At 38.3% G+C, this 23,207-nt stretch overlaps 2 protein-coding genes across 2 annotated transcripts; both read right to left on the reverse strand.

Moving 5' to 3' along the window:
- Nucleotides 1–5,316: 5,316 nt before the first annotated feature.
- LOC133524396 (uncharacterized) lies at nt 5,317–11,649 on the reverse strand. Its single transcript, XM_061860381.1, has 2 exons — nt 11,346–11,649; nt 5,317–7,620 (listed from the first exon to the last, which is right to left on the reverse strand). The coding sequence occupies exon 2, from the start codon at nt 7,512–7,514 to the stop codon at nt 6,003–6,005; it is 1,512 nt and encodes a 503-aa protein (XP_061716365.1). The 5' UTR covers nt 7,515–7,620; nt 11,346–11,649; the 3' UTR covers nt 5,317–6,002.
- Nucleotides 11,650–17,384: 5,735 nt separating this feature from the next.
- Nucleotides 17,385–22,936, reverse strand: LOC133524397 (aryl-hydrocarbon-interacting protein-like 1). The gene is made up of 6 exons (XM_061860382.1): nt 22,634–22,936; nt 22,235–22,420; nt 21,037–21,199; nt 20,038–20,224; nt 19,144–19,286; nt 17,385–18,597 (listed from the first exon to the last, which is right to left on the reverse strand). The coding sequence occupies exons 1-6, from the start codon at nt 22,709–22,711 to the stop codon at nt 18,380–18,382; spliced, it is 975 nt and encodes a 324-aa protein (XP_061716366.1). The 5' UTR covers nt 22,712–22,936; the 3' UTR covers nt 17,385–18,379.
- Between the last annotated feature and the right edge of the window lie 271 nt (nt 22,937–23,207).

Raw genomic sequence — 23,207 nt, forward strand, 5'->3', positions numbered from 1 at the left:
AATGAAGACGATTATAAATTTTAAATACAAAAGTCGACAAAACTGCTATTATTATTTATTACTTAAAGTTTATAATGGCAAAAATGCACTTATACTACTACTACTACTACTACTTCGAAGTTATATAGTAATGAGTATAATTGACTGACTTTAATTAATGTCTAATAAAGAATCAGTCTGTTGTCTGTCTACTCTGTCTGTAATCAAATATTACAAGTATATTTGACCCACTGAGGTTTCAGATGAAGTTGAAAATCTGCATACATATGTAAGTAGGGTGACAATGAAATATTATGGTACCATCGAGCTGATCTGATGCATGAGAGAGGAGGTGGCCATAGGAACTCTGTGTCAAAATATCGCAACCAAATTGCGTTTGAGGTTGTTAGAATTGTCTCAATGAGTATTATTTTCCTTTGGAAAGAAGTACAGTTAAGACCTGTTCCGTAAAGTTAATTAACATACAAAACTTTCCGATGAACAAAATTATTTTATCGTCAACTATGTTATTTATCCCTTCAAGTGGTGGCCCACCACTCACGGGTCGATGCGATAGCCAGAAAGCTGTCGGCCAACAGAGGGTGGTTAGTGAGGTGTTGCCATATTTAGTGGCAAAATTAAAGGCTTTGAAGTATATTTACGCTCTTCTAGCGCCCAAAAGTAGCTAGCAAGTTAGACAAGGAAAACATACATACACACGCTTGTTAACGCTTGGTTGCTAAGGACCGTTCATCCGGGATCGAACACCTAGGTCGAGTTCTGTCTTGATTTTTAAAGAGGTTATTTTGTAAATACACGGTACCCTCGAGGAAACGGAAAGATTTTAACAGTATATTCCGGATCGTATTTAGAGGCAAAAATGTATTATAAACTTTTTTAATTCGCGTAGTTTCAGAGTTAATACCAATTTTAAAAAATATTTTTCGTTGTGTTTTAGTGCATAACGCCTTTTTGATGGCTATGTCGCCAATCGCCACTTTGGGACTTAGTCTAGACTACCTTCTTGACAGATATCAAAGTCACAAGGTACCATTTGAATAGACTAATTTTTACGAAAAAAAATGTACCAATTTATATTAATCCATAAATTTTCCAAGAACATGAACTTAATATGTTTAAAAACATACAAAAAGTAAAAAAAAAAACGATTCTGGCCTCGAATGTCCAATTCCTTGAATGTCCATATGCCTCGAACGTCCAATTCCCCTAATGTACATTGCCTCGAATGTCCAATTCCTTGAATGTCCATATGCCTCGAACGTCCAATTCCTTGAATGTCCATGTGCCTCGAACGTCCAATTCCTTGAATGTCCATGTGCCTCGAACGTCCAATTCCTTGAATGTCCATATATCTCGAACGTCCAATTCCCCCAATGTACATTGCTTCGAATGTCCAATTCCTTGAATGTCCATATACCATTATTTGACGTTTAAAAACAAAAGGTTGCCTTACAGGCCTAGGTGTGTAAGGCTGTATGAAATTCCTTTACATATCATCTTCACTCATCGCACCTGATATGTAGTATTTCCGGACCTAATTTGAAGTAAGTCATGTCAACATTTCATTACAAGTTTGAGAAAAAGTATCTTGCCACGCGATCGGATACCCCAATACAAACCGGTCACTCAATTTGAATGATCGCCCGCCATCTTGGATTTGGGCATTTAAGTCAGATTAAGATGAAAATCGATATCTGAGGATCCCAAAGGACCTTTATTATGATTCTGAGATCAAATTTGTAGAAAACGCACGCCATTTTGAATTTCGGCATTTAAGCTCAGATTGAGATGAAAATCAATATCTGAGGATTCGAGTGGACCTTCATTGTGATTCTGAGATCAAATTTGTAGAAAACGCACGCCATTTTGAATTTCGGCATTTAAGCTCAGATTGAGATGAAAATCAATATCTGAGGATCCGAGTGGACCTTCATTGTGATTCTGAGATCAAATTTGTAGAAAACGCACGCCATTTTGAATTTCGGCATTTAAGCTCAGATTGAGATGAAAATCAATATCAAAGGATCCGAGTGGACCTTCATTGTGATTCTGAGATCAAATTTGTAGAAAACGCACGCCATTTTGAATTTCGGCATTTAAGCTCAGATTGAGATGAAAATCAATATCTAAGGATCCGAGTGGACCTTCATTGTGATTCTGAGATCAAATTTGTAGATAACGCACGCCATTTTCAATTTCGGCATTTAAGCTCAGATTGAGATGAAAATCAATATCTTAGGATCCCAGAGGACCTTTATTATGAATATAACATAACTTACTTTTACTTTTCACTTTATCTAAATCCACGAATTCCATGATGAATGCCTTGCACTCGCGTTTCGACTCTGGCCTTGTCGGTGTCAGTCTTACTCATGGGGCGACACTTAGAAATGTAGTTAACGTTAGTATGACAGCCATAAGAAATCTCATACTACTGTCACTGTGACAAAGTTGTATAGTGGCAAATAAATCAGCGATCGTAGGGTTAATTAGGGTAACGGGTAGGGATTTGCAGATCCCTTACCCTAATTGGCCTACGGGCGGAACCTTATGAATAAGACGTTCGTGTATTTGGACGTACGGGGACTGGACGTTCGAGGCAATGGACATACGAGGACTGGGCCTTTGGGGGCATTAGACATACGGGGACTGGACGTTCAGGGCAATGGACATACGAGGACTGGACCTTTGGGGGCATTAGACATACGGGGACTGGACGTTCAGGGCAATGGACATTCGGGGACTGGACGTTCGGGGCAATGGACATACGGAGACTGGACTTACGGGGAATTGGACATTCGAGGCCAGAATGAAAAAAACATTTTTTTTGTTTTGCGGAATTGACTTAAACTTGTACATGAAATTCTTCTTATGACTTATGACCTCAGGAATACGTGGTTAAAAAAAATCCGTTTCCTCACGGGCACTTTTTATGACTTAACCTTTGAATTTTAAGCCCTACGTAGAAAATTAATTAACAATTACCTCCAATCATAACTTTGTTTTGTGGTGGTAGTCATTTTTAATAAGGAAACTGGAAAACTGTCACTGTTGCTAGGTTTGATTAGTTAGGTGCATGTGGCGAAATGCATAAACATTACAATAATTTAACAACAACAAGGACAACTTCAACAGAAGGACATGATGTCACGATCCTCAGCATTGAGGGACCAAGAAGAAGAAGACAATAATTTAATTGTTCTAATCGAATAGCGTATTTAGTGCTTATTATTTAATATTGGCGAGAGGTACAAATATATACGAACTTCCGAACCGAGTACTTGCAAAATTTTGAATGGAATTTGAAGGGTAAATATCACTCCTGCTCACCTTACAAAATAAAATAGTTGATAAATGTTGTAAATAAAGTCTTAAGTGTATACCATATGAAAGTTAATAAACCAGAAATACCAAACAAATTCAACACTTATAACATAAACTATTACAGCCATTTGAGCACTTCCACAAAAACGTGAAATGGTACCTTTCACTAAGCACTATTTAAATCCAGTATATCTCCTGCAACCTGTATGTGTTAAAAATGAAGCTGTTCCAATATACTGACTTATATAAATTAAACAAGCGGATTAATTTTATTTGTTTACGTTTAAAAATAGGTATTCAATTTGATTATTACTGTAATAGCCATTTAAAATATTATTTTACCTGAATTGATAATTAAAAGTAGGTACCCCTCACGAAATAAGTACTACTGAATTTTATACTTAGCAGTGTTTTTTAAAATGTACATGTATTTTACCTTCCTCGTATTAAAAATGAAAAGTAGAGTGTTTAACTCGAGTGCAAGGCACCATTTCATCATTTGGTTAATCGTGGCTGTATGCCGGACAGGTGCGTGTGTAAAACTTGTCAAAAAAGATAATATGACGGATGGATGTCTGAAATGTCACCGTATTTAAGAATCAATTAGCTTAAAAATTAGTTTTTTCTTCGTAAGAGTGATGAAAACATTGTGTGTATAACATATTTGTGTATTTATAGTGTGATTATCCATTTTATGTAACGTCCGCTAAACTAGCACAGGTCCGACGCTGACAGTGGTCACGGGCGTACTGGCGTACTGACGGTATTGCCGCGCAGGGTAACGTTTAGTAGACAAAATGTTGAATTCATAATTATGAATGAAAAAATTAACGCATCGATAAACTGACAAGCAAAATGTTAGAGTTACTTAAAAGCTATTGAATGAAGTAAATTTCATATTGATATTCATCATAGTACTTCTAAAATATCGAAATAAATACAGTTTTAAGCATATTTTCAAAGCAAAAATCTATCGAGAAAAAGATGAGCCATCGTGTTTCTGACAAGCATACGGCTAGTTCAAAGACTGAAGTTATACATACTAGAAAATAATCGATGAAATCCTTGTACAAGCCTGTAAATATCGTTTTAAAAATAGCGCATTTTACTATACACCGCGCCTTAAGTATTATGTTAAGATGTTACAAGCTCGTAATAAAAATTTGATTATATCCATGAGTTGCTTAATTATCTTTCTGATGGAGAATGGAAAGTAATTTTTCATGTATGTTTGATTAGTGTTATCTGAATAGTAGTATTTTATTAAATAGTCGTGTAGGTAACTACTAGAAAAGATTAATGTTCTTCGAATTTGAAAGCTAGTTAGTGAACTTCGTACACTACGGTTACTCTGACCAAAGAGTAAAGTATGAAGTGTGTAAAAGGACTGAAATCTCTTATGAGTTATGATAGAACTGTTGCAAGAGAGTGTCCAGCTGTCAGCTACAAATAATAGTTCCAAATCTCTCCAGAGTAGTGCTAGAGTAGCTAAGAACCTAGGCGTTATTGACGGAGTGAAGTGCGCTGTCTATGATTTGATTTTTTTGTTCAAGTATTCTAGGTATTGTAGTTGTATTTAAGGTTTTTTGATGACACTTTTTGGTACATGGAGATTTCATTCCTTACCTTCACCTTCCATAGTATCTGACTGACAGAAGTTGCCGTTTGACATATATACCACAAAACATGGAGCCGTCTAGATCGTGTCATTCACGAAGACGCATGCCTTGACTCATATTATTATGTTATTAAAGATTAAATTTGACCAATCTGTGTGTCATCGTGGATGACACGAACTTTGCAGCGCTATTTCAGCTATCAAACTATCAACTACCAAGCGATTTATTTCTTAGACTTATTATAATACCTTGTAATAATCAATAATTATTTGGTGCTAGGTCAGGTATTCTATTAGGTCGAATTAAGTATTTATTTATTTTATTGCTTATGTCTGCGTTAAAAAAACTTAAAAATTAATTTATATACCTCCTATTTGATTTCATTTCATTTATTTCATAATAATAAATCACTATAAATTATGCTATGTCAATCTACACGAATTTATATTATGATCGTCAGTATATACAATTTAAATGTCAAAAATGGAAATAATGCCAAATATTAAATAAGTAAACAATGTAAAATCATGTCAACTTAAAAATAAAAATATATCTCATAATGATCGTCATCTTAAAAACTAAGAGCAATATATCAAATAAAAATAATACAAAATGTTCAATAAAGCCAAATTACAATCAAAGTTAAACAAAAGCATTACAATTAAGTCACTGAATATAATGGGTTTCTCAATTGACGTTCAAATGCTTCGTCAGAATTTTCAGTTCGTAAGTCCGCGGACAGATGCTCATAGTAAGTTGAGCCTATCACTTGTGGGTTTTTACATGAAAGTGCCATGCGACGCGACACTGTTCGCAGCCTTCCCGTTGATCAGAGGGCTTACCGCGAACCACGTTCGACGGGTTGCCTTCCTGTCACACTTACGTACAAATTTACAAGTGCGACAGAGAGGCAACACGTCGAACGTGGTTCGCGGTAGGCCCTCTTGATTTGTTTGCCCATGACTCCAACACGTTTAAACATCGGCAAGTTTTTTCTTACGAATATTAGAACTTCATAAATTTACAGTGAATAATGATACCGTAAATTTTAAAAGTTCCTTACAAGGATGCCTGTTTTTTACTCCAGCTAATATTTTTATTGCGTTTTTTTCTATCATTCTTAAACCAAACAATAATAATTATAAACCAACAAACCACAACACAACCACAATAATAAACAGTACGAACCAGTCCGCTTATTATTGTAATACTGTGTTTTATAGGTGCGAGATAAGACATAAGCGACTTTTGATGACTTCTAAGCTCCTCATCAGTCAATCGCGTTTCCATAAGTTTTCTCAGGCTGTCTCTCACCGGCGAGTAGTACACGAGCGACTCTCTGTGTCGCGACATGGCCACCACCAGGTGCCGCGCCGACTCGCTCTGTGTCTCCCGTGAGTTGTGCGACATCTTCACTATAACTACATGCGCTGCCTCCTTGCCCTGGTACTCGTGCACGGTCGACACGTCGTACTCAGCCTCCTTCATTAGTTTCTTTTCCGCCTGTTTAAACACCAGATATTTGGTACCTTCCGATCTTGGAACGTCTTTAAGCGATGTAAATTTTTTACACTTCAAACTGCGCAGAACATTCGACGCTGAATACACGCAGCCATCGTAGTCACACTTTTTAGATAAAACGGCCATTACGTCAACAGGACACCTGTAAGAAACGTTTAAGGTTTCGGTAGGCTTGAAGAACATGGAAGACTTGTCATATAGCAATGTTACTTCAGTTCTGTTGATATAGCCGAGCTGGTTGGGGTCGCCCAGCAAGTATAAATTCCGGCAGCGACTAAACAGGCACACGAGGAATAGTTTCCCGGGGTGCTCCATAAGCGCCTCGTCTACCCACACGTCGACATACATCTCTCGCTTGTTTATTAAGTATGAGTCGATCGTCCTATACGACCGACTGTAATTAGATTGCGGAGCATCATTCTTTTCGGCCATACGCTTGCGGATATCTTCAGCTGCCTCTTTACCGGACGTGAGCACCAGACTGCCCGGGTTATGGTTCTTGATAATGTACCTTGTCTTCCCGCAGCCAGGCACCCCGACAATCAGCCTAATATTCGGCGCTACGAATTCATCCAAATATGCCCAACAACTGTTAGTTTCTGTCAGCAAGTTCGGTTCTTGCATCATTTTTGTAAATTTCCCTACAAGCAGAAACCTCCAGCCCTTTTTATCATTTTTAGCCATCGAAAAATCTATGAAGTCTTTTCCGTCGTAACAAAATTGATATGATGGTTCGCTTGGAACAACGAGCCACTCTTCTGTTATTCTATCATATACGGCAAAACTCTCACTGTGCTTCTGGCATATCACCTTTTCCTGGTCAATTAATGGATATTTCAGTAGAGAATACATGTGCGAATAGTTATGGAACGCGTTATTTACGACATATTTCCACAATGTTGTAATTTCTATGATCGCATTGATTATTGCTGCCTTTTTATTGTTGCTTTCCAAATATTGAGGCTTAAATTCAGGTTTTTCGTATATTTTCTTTTCGCCCTCCAATACGCGCCCTCCTTTTCCTTTGAATTTATAATATATATGGGCCATTGAGGCAGTGGTATCTTAGACCTTTATGTATAAGATACTAAATTAATTACCTATTGTTTTAAAATAACTTTCGAACCTTCAGATATCTTATTTTGCAGTGAAGACCCTGAAACAAAATTAACAAAAGGCAGTATTATTAACAGAGCGTTAGCGAAGATTTCCGTTTCATTCGTATGTCCGAATGATCTCTGCAGGTCGAATTTTTTAACGGAATCTTGTGACATTTTGTGAGCATGTTTGGTTGTTAAATAAAAAAATCGGAGGGGAGTGACATTTCAGTGCAGATGAAGTAAGAAAAATAATAAAGAATATGAAGAGAGGAAAGTCACCCGGTCACGATCATTTAAGTATCGAGCATCTGCTGTTTGCTGGTCCTCACCTGCCCCGCGTATTGGCAATGTTTTTTAACCTTTGTATATGTCACTCGTACCTGACCAAAACAATTGTTGTGCCCATTGTCAAAAATAAAACGGGTGATATATCCAACAGGGCCAACTACAGGCCTATATCTCTAGCAACAATTGTAGCTAGGGTGCTCAACGGCTTGCTCAATGTGCAATTGGACAAATGTATAAAATTACATGATGCACAGTTCGGCTTTCAGAGCCGGTTTATCTACTGAAAGTGCCATCATTTGTCTAAAGCAAGCTGTTGAGTACTACACACGCAGAAAGACACCTGTTTATACGTGTTTTCTCGATCTTTCCAAAGCCTTCGATCTTGTTAACTATGATCTACTTTGGAATAAGCTTGACGAAGTGCATTTTCCTAAGGAACTCACACGCATATTCAGATGTTGGTATGCTGGCCAGCGAAATTGTGTTCGCTGGGGTAGTGTCTTGTCGGAAGAGTACGGTCTGGAGTGTGGGGTGCGGCAGGGGGGACTGACCTCACCTAAACTTTTCAATTTGTATATCGATGCGTTGATCGGCGGGCTCAGCAGTACACATGTCGGCTGTCATATAGATAGAGTTTGTTTCAATAACATAAGCTATGCAGATGACATGGTACTGTTGAGCCCGTCAGTTGGTGGTTTGAGATTGCTTATTGAGAAGTGCGAGTCATATGCCCTAACGCATAACCTTAAATACAACGTAAAGAAGAGCGAGTACATGGTCTTCCAAGCGGGAAGCAAGTGCCCATCACACATCCCACCTATTCGTTTGAATGGCATGCAACTAAAAAGGGTTTCCTCATTTAAGTAGCTTGGGCACTTGGTAACCGACGATTTTCGTGATGACGCTGATATTGAGAGGGAGCGGAGGGCCTTGGCCGTCAGGGTCAATATGATAGCTCGCAGGTTCAGCCCGTGTACAGCATAAGTTAAAATAACATTATTTCGAGCGTTCTGTACATCGCTGTACACCTGCAGCCTGTGGACTCGGTACACGCAAAAGGCTTTTAACGCCATGCGCGTACAATATAATGACACGTTCAGGGTAATGTTGCGGCTGCCTCGGTACTGCAGTGCGTCGGGCATGTTCGCAGATGCACATGTGGACGGATTCCACGCGACACTGCGCAAGCGCTGCGCCGCTACGCTCCGCAGGGTGTGCGACAGCCGCCACAGAGTCGCACCGTCGTGGCTGACATTGGTCCTCTCTGCATTTATCTCTAGTACCTAAGATAGTTATTTAAGTTTTTTTTAAGTTAACCTTAGTCATAGATTTTAATTCTTAACATGTACTAATAAATATGGACCATGTTTGTCTGAAATAAATGTATTTAGATTTTTAATTTTTTCACTTTGGAAGTGTCTCTCGCGCAAACTATTCAGTTTAGAAAAAAAAATATTAGAAACCTCAATATCATTTTTGAGGAGGTATCCATAGATAGACGTATGGGTTTGATGAAAAAATTTTTTTTTAAAGATTTATGACGTATTCAAAAAACCTACTTACTAGATCTCGTTCAAACCAATTTTCGGTGGAAGTTTGCATGGTAATGTACATCATATAATTTTTTTAGGTTTATTTTTCTCTTATTTTATTAGTTACAGGGGGGGGGGGGGGGGGACACGACACATTTTACCACTTTGGAAGTGTCTCTCGCGCAAACCATTCAGTTTAGAAAAAAATTATATTAGAAACCTCAATATCATTTTTAAAGACCTATCCATAGAATTGATATCCCACACGTATGGGTTTGATGAAAAAAATTTTTTTTAGTTTCAGTTCAAGTATGGGGAACCCCTAAAATTTATTGTTATTTTTCTATTTTTGTGAGAAAATCTTAATGCGGTTCATAGAATACATCTACTTACCAAGTTTGAACACTATAGTTCTTATAGTTTCGGAAAAAAGTGGCTGTGACATAAACGGACAGACAGACGGACATGACGAATCTATAAGGGTTCCGTTTTTTGCCATTTGGCTACAGAACCCTAAAAAGACGAGAAAAGTAGGCAAAATTATTCCCTAACCATTCCAAAATTTCAAAAATGCACAATGTTAATATTCAAGTTTTCACTTCTGCCGGCACTCCCGGAGTGCAACCCGTTGTTTTTCCGTACCCAAAGGGTCAAACGGGACCCTATTACTGAGACTCCGCTGTCCGTCTGTCACCAGGCTGTATCTCATGAACTGTGATAGTCAGCCAGTTGAAATTTCTACAGATTATGTATTTCTGTTGCCGCTATAACAACAAATACTAAAAACAAAATAAAATAAATATTTCTTTCCAATCTCGAGGTTCCCATCCAATCACCGAAGTTAAGCAACGTCGGGCGAGGTCAGTACTTGGATGGGTGACCGTTTTTATTGATAATGGTACGGAACCCTTCCTGTGCGAGTCCGACTCACTTGGCCGGTTTTTTTTAAGACGGTCGCGAGGTCTACAGATCATTTTTTTGTGCTTAGATATGCATATCTAGGTGGATAGTGGTATTGAAATACAGCAATGTCACAATTCTATTTTTAGAAAAAATAGACGTATTCGCGTACGTTTTTTTCGTTCGCTGCGTACGGCTCATAAAAGGCATCTCGGAGGGCTTACCGCGAACCACGTTCGACGTGTTGCCTCCCTGGCACACTTACGTACGAATTTACAAGTGCGACAGAGAGGTAACACGTCGAACGTGGTTCGCAGTAGGCCATCAGGACTCGTTTTAATAACACGTTTGCATTAAATGTAGGTTCTATTCTATTTTGATTGAGCGAAAAGCGAAGGTCTCCATTTCACCTGAGGCGAAATGCTTTCTTTTTTTTTTCTTTTATTATTTAGGGACTTACGTATCTTTCATATCTTTCATATGTTCAGATGATGTCTTCCACATATTGCATTTCTCAACCGATTCTCGTGAAATTTTGTGAGCAGGTTCAATCAGGCGTTTTTTTTATGTCCAAAAGAAAAGGGAGGCAATTGATATAAAAGACTTAAGCGCCATTAAGGTTCTATGGCGCTTAAGACTTGTCAGTTCGCGGTGCTAATGACTCAACGAGGCAAGGATTTCTTGTTTTTATGCTTATCGCGAAGATAATTTAAGGACGAATCACAATATATGAATACTACCTATCATTAATATAAACCTGAGTTGACTTTTACGTCAATAATTTGTCTGTAAAGTAGATACTGACGTGGATTTGGGTAACCTTGAAGTTTGCGTTTGATTCATACATAACCTAATCTAAGATAACCTCATCTCTGTGAATGGAAAAATCAGGAGTATACAATAATGCGCGTTGTTACGAGTAAAAATAATGTAAATTCGTTAGCACAAAACTCTGTTTGCTTACTAGAAAAGTAAAGTAACGAGAGTAACGAGTTTATTTGTCTTCACTTCTTTTATGATACATATTTATAATATGTATATAATTTCAAATAAGTACGTACCCTTCATCCAATTTTCCTTTGAAGTTAATCACATATATTATTGCTTACGTTCACAATAATTAATACGTCTTATGTACGTCTTATGCTTGTTCAATCAGCGCATACACTGGCTGGATAAATAAATTGACACTTGACAGGATAAATATGGACGTGTTTATATTCTAGATGTTAGACGAAATCTAGGTAGGTAGTAGGTATAGGTACCTAAACGTAGAGGTTTCAAAGTATCCAATGATCTAATGTTGCTATGGCAGAAAAATATGGAATCCCCGTAAAGTTCCAATTATACTTGACGCGGCGAATGGTGATTTCTATGACAGTTCTTCGAATTCGCTTTTGGATAGACATAATTTAAAGGATAATTGTTTATTATTACCTAATTAATAATAATAATAATAATAGATATTAAATGAATAAAGATAATAATAATAAAATTCTTTATTGTGCACTACTAAAGAAAAGCTCATATTACAAACAAAGACAGGACTTAAATTAGTAGGTAACAACAGGCGGACTAATTGTTATATTTCTAAATAAAAAAAGTGTAAGTACCAAAAAAAAGTTCAAAAACATTTGATTTTGACATCTTCATTCGCCGCGTCATGTATACATCCACACTTTATCAGGCCCGAGCAAGAGTATTTTTCCGTTTCACCAAATATCAGCACATCGTTTACAATATTTGAAATGTAAAAAAAATGCTTTATATGCAAAAATATCAAACATTGAACATTTTTGGCAATCGGAGACAAGTATTTTTTACATTTCAAATATTGTTAACGATGTGCCGAATCTGAAACGGAAAACGATTATCACGCCCGACATCGGAACTGATTTCGGGCCCGATATTGGTGTAGATGTAATTGGCGCTTGAATGATTTGCATATATTATTAATATTAGGTTACGTAGGTGTCGGATACAATATTTTGAATAAGTTTCTCCAATATGCTACCTATACAGGTAAACATGCACTGTATATTGGCTCGAATTGCTACTAACAGTAGTAAAATTTCGCCACAGTACAGAAAATTTATAAATATTTGACATCATAGATAAATTTATACCTATAAAGAGTATAAAATAAGTTATACAAGTTATACACTTGGACTAAAAATACTGGTTATACAATATCAAGTCAAAAAGTTACGTCATACCGATTATAAATATTAAAATATCAAAAATAATTACAAAAAATGAGAGAGAGTGCCATACAAGTCAAGTTAAGGTTTACAATAAGGATTAAAATATCCGTAAACATTTAGCTCCAGATATTCTTTAAAATAAACACATGAGTAGAGTCAGACCAAGCTATTTTGATAGCCCAGCCTGTGCAAGTGTTCAAAAACGTCATGATTTCATAGAATTTTGACGTTAAAATAACACTTGCACTGTCTGGGCTGCAAACTCTTATCTTGGCCTTACTATAATGATATCGTGATTCGGGTCCTTCTTGCAGCTGATGGATATCAGGCAAAGATCGTGTCTTGTCTACGCACGTACCTCCATAGATGCACTCTAGTGCATCATACAAGTCTCTATCGGAATTAATCAAATACTTAGCAGAAATCTTTGCAAAGCTACGCAGGACCGGGTAAAATGGCGTGCTCTTGTGTTGGAGGCCAAGACTCATTTTGGGTCTTTGCGCCAAACTAGTACTTAAGTCATAATTGAGCTATGACAGTTGTGACATCTGGTGATGTAGTTTGGATCCAACTAATAAATAAGTATCGCCACCATCTTTAGTACTTAACGTGAACTACATTTCTCAGTGTCTCCCCCGCTGTACCTACACATTGAACTTCTACATAAATGTCACTTCCTACAAAACCGAAGTTTGACAGCGATTCAGGGACGAATCATGCTGTCCCTTTCTTATGTATGGCACTATCCCTTTCGGCCATTAAGGGTTGTTAAAATTCAAGTAATTATCTTATCTGTGGTCATGCAGGCAAAGTGACCTCAAGTTGTGCCAACCCTAATAATTGCTCGGAGCAATGGAGGAGCGTCGCCCCACTACTATAGCCTATAACACATGTGTGACCTTGGACGATATAAAGTATGTGACGGTATTATACTCATATACCTACTTCTTTGATACCTACTCTTTGCCATTGAGGTTATAGTACATATATGTCAGTGCTCTTTGCTTACAAATCACATGTCATTCTGAAGATGACAGGATAAAAATATTATAAAGAGTTTCTAATTGGATTCTTAGTTCAGGTAAGGATGAAGATCTTAGGACAGGTTTCTTTTTATTTAATTAGGCAGGTTCCTGGTTTTCTATACCATAGCCCAGTATTAACTCCATCGCTTTCACCAATTGCCTAGTTCATTTTAGATTCCATCAACTCTCAGTAGTCCTTACACCCTGGTGTTCCTGGCGGGTGCTACCTCTGCTCTGCGTGCGTCCCTGCGTCCCATGACACGGGCAAGGGCAACATTCGCTCGGCGTATCCCTTACATTTCATTAGTCAAAAGGGGCTCTATGGGTTGGCTTCGGCTCCGCACTCGCCTTCCAAAGGTCCGGAACACCATTGTTCCGTGATGGGAAAGACATACAAATGATACTAGAAGTTTATGCAGGCACCTGTAACAACTGTAGTACTTCTAGCCAAAGAGATTAGATGATGATGAAGGGAGACGTGAGTCTGTCACAATAAAGAGTGCGCTCGTGTGTTCTATGACTCTTAGCAAATGAGACTAAAATCTAAAATATTTAACGTTGGATGGGGTAAGAGACATATTTTATTTTGCTCGGGATTTCTTACAACCTCTTAATTGTGACAGACTCACGTCTCTCTCCCTTCATCATCATCTATTCTCTTTGGCTAGAAGTGCTAGGAACCTTAGGGTCTATTGTGAAAATCGAAATTACGTTATTTGTTTCTCTGTCACCCGTGTGGATTCGAGCGCTAGAGAGGCAGCTAACAAAATTTAGATTTTCGCGGTAGACCCTCTGGATTGAAGCGAAAAGCGAACTCTTAGGATGGGAACCCTAGTGTCGATGCCTCAAAACTGCACATGGGTTGTAGCTGCTGACTGTATTAGGTAAATAAACCATTTACTTAGTCTGTTTTGGTTTCAGCATATGATAAAGTGTTGTACCTACGCTACTTACATATACCTTAGTTACCTAAGTAACTGCAATTTATCGACATATAGGACATACAGTCGCAAGATATGTTTGATGACGATATTGATAATTTACCCGTTGGGCAACTTCTGATCTAATTAGTTTTTAGCAAGGTACATCCCAAACCTAAATTTCAACCACGATATTTAAATGGTGATGAAAACAATGACAAAGAGAGGCTTAACGCCTTAAATGCCGTTATAGAAATAACAGCTCTATGGAAATATGTTGAAAAGGAAGCATTACATTATTATTCATTAATATATTCCAAGTTATCAATTCCATTAAGTAATGGAATGAAGGAAACATGTCAAAGACACAAGGAGAATTTTGCTATATACGATAGAATAACAGAAGCTTGGCTTATAATACCAGGAGAACCTACATATAAATATTGTTACAACGGAGAAGAGTTTGTAGATTTTATAGAAGCTAAAAACGAGAATACTAACAAAAGATTATTGCTTGTGGGGAAATACACAAAGTTAATGCAAGAACCAAACTTGCTGGCAGCAACTGATGCCAGTCGTTCACTTTTTTCTGAATTCGTAATGCCGAGCATTAGTCTGATAGTCGGGGTGCCCGGCTGCGGAAAAACGAGGCACATCATCAAGAACCACAGGCTGGGCAAGTGGGCAGTCTGGTGCTCACGTCCGGCAAGGAAGGAGCTGAAGATATTCGGGCGCGTATGGCCGCACTAAGGGGCGGTGAGCCATCCCACTACACTCGATGTTACAGGACCATCGACTCGTATTTACTTAATAGCCGGGACATGTATTCCGACGTGTGGGTAGACGAAGCGCTCATAGAGCACCCTGGGAAACTATTCCTCGTGTGCCTGTTCAGCCGCTGCCGATATTTATACTTGCTGGGCGATCCTAAGCAGCTCGGATATATTAAGAGATCTGATGCAACGCTGATGTATGACAACTTCTCGAAATTCTTGCAGTTCTTCAAGCCTACCGAACCCTTAAACGTTTCTTACAGGTGTCCAGTCGACGTAATGGCCATCCTGAATAAAAACTGTGACTACGACGGCTGCGTGTATTCAGCGTCGGATGTTCTGCGCAGTTTGAAGTGTAAAAAAATTACATCGCTGAAAGACATTCCAAGATCGGAAAGTACAAAATATCTGGTGTTTAAGCAGGCCGAAAAGAAACTAATGAGGGATGCTGGGTACGACGTGTCGACCGTACACGAGTACCAGGGCAAGGAGGCAGCCCACGTAGTGCTGGTGAGGATGTCGCATAACTTGCAAGAGCCTCTTTATAAGTCATACCCTCACCTGATTGTGGCCATTTCGCGACATAAAGAGACGTTCATCTACTACACACCTGTTAGTGATAAACTAAAAGGATTTATCGACATCTCGATGTTTACTGATACTGAGCTAAAAATATATAAATATATACCTGCCGTAAATTATTCGTATAACGATATACTCGTCGATCGTCTTGTACTTCAATATCTTTTGACTCAACCACATCTTCTTAGTCTCCTAGCAACACAAACACAATACTATTATAATAATTTTACTGACACAGCAAACAATCCTCAACCAATTCTTCCTTTGCCGTTGGAAATTTCCGATGACGCTCCTGAAATGTATTCGCCTTCTAGTAGCTCCGACCATTCTCAACTAACTTATTCGCCCCCTAAAAACTCTCGCCATTGTAAGGGTGCTATATCTGTCCAACCCGAGGACTCACAGTATATTCGGGATAGAATGTTAGGTTCCTCTTCGTTTGATGACGAACCTAACATTCTAAAGCCAATCATGATACTTACCTTTATGTTCATTATTATATTTATTATTTATAACTTAAAACGCATCATTTCAGAAATTATAAGATCCATATTTGTATGTGTATTTGCATTAATGTTAAGATCTATGTTCTATCCTTCCTAAGTATTGTTAGCTATGGAATATTGCTTGAAATTAAAAAAAGCATTTGCGGTATAAAGTTTTTGTTGTTTTTCCCCTCGGAAAGGCTATAATTATCCTTTGAAATTGGTAATTATAGCCATCTCGCGTGCGAGTTGCGTTGTTTTTAGGGTTCCGTACCAAAAAGGTACAAAAGGAATCTTTATAATGTTGCGACTATGTCTGTCTGTCTGTCTGTCCGTCCGTCCGTCCGTCTGTCTCCCTGTCTGTCACATCGCTAAATACCCCGGGAACCAAATAAACTATCGATTTGAAATTTGGAATAGTTATGAGCTAGACACATTGAAAGTATTTTTTTTATTAACAATGGTCAGCGCCCAATATGAAGAGGGGGCAAAATTTCAAAGTCTAGTGACTAGGTCAAATGGGATATCATAAGAAAGAGCTCAAATTGTACATTCCAAAAATAGTTTTTTCTTTTTTTTTATAAAGAAAAAAAAATATTTGTGAAGGAAATTGGGAAAAAAGATACCCCAAAAAAAGATGCCGCCGCGCTCCCGTGGAAAAGACTAAACAGGCGCGGGGCGTGAAGCCGCGCGTTTATGTATTTTGTACTACATTTTTGTCTACTGAGATACTTACCAAAGTTCATTAATTGTATGTCAAGGTTTTATAGTAAAAAAGTATTATTTTAGACGCCTCGTAGAAAAAGTATTGTATACCATAGGGATATAATCAAGCTTTTCAATATCGTACTTTACTCAGGCAACTCAGCAAGCTTCGTTGCCTAAACACAGTACTCGACTGAAAAGCTCTATTATATCACGATTGTATAAAATACTAGTATACAATAGTGATATAAAAGAGAGCTTTTTAATCTCGTGCCTTACTTAGGCAACTCAGCAAGCTTCGTTGCCTAAACACGGTACTCGACTGAAAAGCTCTCTAATCACGATTAATTATCACGATTGTATATAGATTACTAATTATTAGTAGGTGGGAATAATAAAAAGTTAGTCACGTTTAACGACATCAAATTATATTACACATAGTGTATTTATAAATAAATAACAAATTATAGATAATTAAGTAAACTTTTCTTAAATGTGGCTTTCCATCAGAGAAGGGTGTACCTGGAGCTTAAGGACCCTTTAGTTATGGAACGCCACAAATAGTGTTCAATAGAAGTGGCTATAAATAGTATAAATTTTAAAAGGGTGAATTTCAATTTGTACTTTCCGAAAGTGAATAGTTTCATTCTTAGTCATAGAAATTGTAATTTAAGTCACTTGTACAAACAACACACTTAATAACAACTTACTTTTGGTAGATCTTATCTCATTGCAATAAAGCTTGATTACGAATGGCCAGTTAATCACTAAAGTTCCTTTAAGCTCGGAGAGTTTATCACTTTTCAAACGTTTTCTAGGACCAATCAACTTCTTAGTGTCCTTCGTTGCCATGGTCACGGTGGTAATTACTGAGTTACCTTCATTTCATGTAAAAAAAAAATGAAATTTCCGGGAGTTTTTTCAAATTTTTGGAAACTTTTCGCAACTTGCACATATGTAGTAATAACTAGCCCTTAGAGTTCACTTTTACCGGGACTCGAGGATTGCCTACCTGTTGCAACTTCGAAACATTATTTGTCTGATGATTCATTAGCCAAATTACTAAGACTGATAAATGATGCATAAACAGAGGACGCTGGTTCGATTCCAGCATGGCGGCCTTGGTCATTTTTTCTTTCAATATGACATTTATTTCAGTTTAAAAACTTCATTTATCGGAACGCGTTTTATTTTAAAAACCGTTGAATTTTTCGAAGTGGTACCAATGTAACCGAAACTTTGTGGCTAGAAGCCGCGGATTCCTTTTTCAAAGCTTTTGAAAAATTAACGGCTTTTTTATAAAAACGCGTTCGGTCCAATGAAAATATGGCAGATGCAACATCGGGCAAACTTATTTCGAAGTTATGAAACCGGACTCGAGGAGTTACTGGACGATGAACGCTACGTGCCGTTGTCGGTCCCGAACATCTTTCTTAAAGCATCTTTGTCTTTGCTCTCCTTATCCTTCTGCAGTTTCCTTATGTGCGCTAGCTCCTTGTCCACCGTTGGGCCCATCGTGGGGTTGAGAGTCTTCAGGCGGAGGAAGTCCTCTTCCGCGAGCGACGGGTTCCAAGCTCCGACGTGGGCTTTCGCTCGTCTGTATAGAGCTTTTTCATTGTCTGTAAGGTAAGGTTTACACATTAAAAGAGTCAACTTATTTTATTAATACCACGTCAGTGGCAAACAAGCATACGTCCCACCTGATGGTAAGCGGTCATCGTAGCCTATGGATGCCTGCAACTCCAGGGGTGTTATATGTGCGTTGCCGACCCAACTAACTACTTCCTTGTATTCTCCGATAAATCTATATCTTAGGTCATGTTATCAACATAGGCAGTCTTCATAATTGACTGGTCTCTGACTACTTTTCATGACAACTGACTGCAGAATACACAATAGTACCAACTACACGACATCGGCCATACCACATCGCTCGTGGTCAATGGGAGACTAAGGAAAAATATGTTTTCCGCCGCCAAAATTACATTGTGCACACTACCCACATACAAAATAAATAGCATTGCTTTTGTTTCATCGCTTTCTCAAACAAACAAAATTCATCCCAATTAGCTATAAAACAAGGTCCAACTTTTGTATGGATGTTTGATTGGTTGTCTCTTTAGAGCTATAAAAGTGTAACATTCGGCTGTATAAAGCTCACGTACCTTTGTCGTGTTCCAGCACGGTGTTGCAGTGCTCGATGACGGCGTAGTACTCGCCTTTGATGAGTTTGCACTGCGCGTAGTTCAGTAGTAGCGGTAACTTTATTTTGTTCAAGTTGATCCATTCTTCGTCACATTTTCTTTCTCTGTTGAATAATAAAATAATTTATAAATGGCAAAGTGTGGAAACTACACAGAACAAAACTCAACTTAGGACAGCTTTCATAGCATGTATATCGTCATAAGTGTCGTAGGGGTCCACACTGAGCAAGCATACGCGCGAGGCAATCTACACTGGCCGTTTTTTGCGTGAGGAAATTGCCTCGCGCGTATGCTCGCTCTGTGTGGACTCGGCTATAGACTACAAACTACCAATATGCAAAAATTCCAAAATAAAAACCATAAAATAACATCCACTACTACTTTGGTGGCAAACAAGCATACTGCCCGCCTGATGGTAAGCAGTCTCCGTAGCCTATGGACGCCTGCAACTCCAGAGGAGTTACATGCGCGTTGCCAACCCTAACACTCCGCACCCTCGTTGAGCCCTGGTAACCTTACTCTCCGGCAGGAACACGACACTTTGAGTAGGGTCTAGTGTTATTAGTGGCTGCGGTTTTCTGTAAGGCAGGCACCTCGACATTGGTAGAAACCACCTTACTAAAGCGAAAAGTAAAACCCCTTTAGGAGAAAAAATATCTCCCGAAAAGGATCATTATATCATATACTCGGGCATACCCAATTTCTCAGTAGAAAAAGGCGCGAAATTCAATATTTCTTTGGAGGGACAACCCATTCCACTATTTTTTTTTTATTTGCCTCCTATTTCAAGTAACAGTTAGGATGTGCCACTTGTTTTACCTGTAAAGGGTAAGTAAATATTAAAAGACAAAATACCTTATCATAAGCTGTTCGCAAATAGCAATGGCCTTGGCGTACACCTCCTCAGCCTCGTCATATTTCTTCTGTCCGTACAGCTGGTTGCCCTTCTCCCGGAGGCTGGGCACCAGCTCCAGCCGCTCTTGTGAGGAGAGCTGCCACACTTCCTTCTCGTACTCGTCGGATCGTTCCACACGAAGCAGTTCTACAACACAAGATTGGAAATAAGGGCGTCCACAAGATGGCGCGGTTGCACAAAGCGGGTGAGCGGGTTAAGGAAAATAGTACGAGCAACGCTAACTGGAGCGGACTCGTGCGACGGATTTTACCTACAATGGTACCCGCGTGCGTGCGCCCGCTCCGTAGACACGTCCACGCTAACAGACGCCCTAAAAGATTCTTGAGGATGCTACCTGTAACAGCTGGTTCCTACTTGACGGATGTCGGGAATTTTAATTGGATGTCCCAGTTGCAGGCAAATCGGTGTCGGGCAAGTGTGAATAGCTTCATATAAAATTTCTGCCACTGGGACATCCGATTAAAATCCGGATCCTACATCCAACAAGTGGGAACCAGCTCTAAGTCGCAGTTTAGACGCCAGTGCATATTAGCATCCTAAGCCTCAGATATACAAGAAAGTAATCCAAAATATGCCAGTACAATTTGAACCTATAATGTACGAAGACCTTTGTTAATTTTTTATCAATGGCTTGATAGAATTGACAGATGTTAATGGATAATGCCAAAAGAAACTATTATTTGGACTAATGTTAGTATTGCTAGTAGACTTTTGCCATTCCCATACAAAATGGAGAATGTTCTTGCGACTTGCAACTGTAATGTTTCAAATTGATATTGAATTAGACTTTGCACTTTAAAAATGGCATTCTAACTGTAGGTCAATTCGTCCCACGCTCATGGCAAAATGGAAAATTGCTGACTGTTCAAATATCAAAGCACAAAGGTGCTTTGAGCTGCTGAGATGGAAAGTAAATTTTCTAACACAGTGTAACATACCTATGATGAATTCTAAATCACATGGCTCCTTCATCAAACTGTCCAAGTCAGGGTAGCCAATGCCTTCTGTGTGCAATGTCATAGTGCATGCATGTTTCTTCTTAGAAGTTTCCTGGCCAAGCTCCCGCAACGTTTTCGACACAAATGGATAGCTGAATACTAGCTGGAAAACAACATAAATATATATTTATAATATGTTATTTTTTTGTCTTGAACTGAAATATGTATGTTTTGCTTGACAAGACCATAATATATAAACCTGCATTTTGTCTTCAAACATATACAAGGTGCCCATGAGAAACCCGAGAAATTTTAACCACACATTTCTGAGGCCAAAAGAAGGAAATGTTATATGAGTTAAAGTCAATTTCCCAAAAAAAAAAACTTTTGTATGTATTTGTATATAAAATGTAAACGCTATTTGTAAAACTGTAACTCAAAAAGTATTTGATTTTTTTTTAAACTAATTTTTGCAAAGTGTTACTTGTCACTTTTTGATATCTATCAATACGGATATTTGGACTACGTGGCAACTCCTCCTCGCCCGAGCGTGCATATGCTTGCACTGTGTGGACCCGGCTAATTAATAACTAAATACCATTTCTTTGCCCAAAGGAGGCCTTTGTCCAAAGGCACACAAAATCAGTTATCATAGATTAAGGAAAACTATAGATATAGTATAAAAAAATGTTTTTCTGATATAAGCCCGAATCCGTAATCAGTGCACCCTCAGTGAACTCTTTTAAAAACAGATTTGACAAACATTTTATAAATGGACAAAACACAAGTGCAGGACATTGATGTGCATGTATCAGCTATAAGCTGCTTGTACATTCATAAATAATAATAAATAATAACTAAACACCATCATTTTTCCAAAAAAAAAACCTAGAGAAGTATTTTTCCTAAGTCAACATCATATTATCATATTATGTAATTGAAAAATTGACATTGGGTGTAATTCCCAGCTGTCCCGCCTCACATGACTGACGCCATACCTGAGGCAGGGACAGAAGGGAATGATTTATGTGAATGCATTTGTCTTCATCTGTGGCTTATGGGTGCAAATGTATTACACCAGAAATTCATATTTCTAAAACATGTATCAAAAAGTGCTGACTAATTAAATGAAAATAGTAAATTATAAGACATATAAAACAAAGTAGAAGAAAGACATATTAATTAAAAGTTAGCATACTTCTTTTTTAACAGTAAAGCTGGCTACTTCTCCAACGGCCATCATTTTGACTATGGACTCCCAGACCTCCAGCTTGAACTTGTGACCAATGACTAGAATCATGGGCTCCTTCTTGCCAATCTTCCTGCTGTCGTCGATGAGCACTCTCTCTTTCCCACACTTCCATGTTTGAAAATGAAAGTGCACCTGGAAAGGACAGTAAATATGTCACTCAAAAAATATGGGTTTCATGTGAAAAATGCACTGCAACAGGGGTACCCACCCACATACACAGAAATACAAGTTTACATTACATACCTACGAAATAAATATAGTTTGGCTAACTAACCCTGCGATTGCAGAAGATGGCTGTGGTCTATGAATGAGTGCCTCATCATGAAGAGAAAAAACAATATTTACCTTGCTTCCATCAGATATTGGTTTGTATTTCTGCCCAGCGTGAATTACATTTTTCACGATAGGTGCTGAATCATCCATTTTTAACACAAATATGTATCTAGGCCTCACTGATTGTCTTTAAAATCTACAGTACAACATCAAATACAAAAGAAGTAGAGGACTACGGATGATATAGATACAATTTTGGCTTGTTATTAGTCTTTGGGATATAGTCACACATCGAAACTACATATTTATTTATATTATATTAAAATTCACGACGGATCACAAGTCATAACAAGGAAAGATAAGATAAGAAATAAGAAATTTGAGTCCGGTTAATGCACAGCCAAATAATGTACATCCCAATAATTGGCGACCACTTTTTTGGACGCCAATTATCGGGTTGTACATTATTGCCCTGTACAAACAGTGGCTTCGTATTATTGGCCCGGACCGAGCTTGTACAGCCTGATAACGCTCAACCCAATAATACACGACCCTATAATGCGAATCCATTTAGTGGACGCCGAATATTGGTCGCACATTATTGGCCCGTACCGAGAATGCTCGACCCGGGATTGCTCATCCCAAG

This window comes from Cydia pomonella, chromosome 13 (assembly GCF_033807575.1).
Source record: "Cydia pomonella isolate Wapato2018A chromosome 13, ilCydPomo1, whole genome shotgun sequence".
NCBI lineage: Eukaryota > Metazoa > Arthropoda > Insecta > Lepidoptera > Tortricidae > Cydia > Cydia pomonella.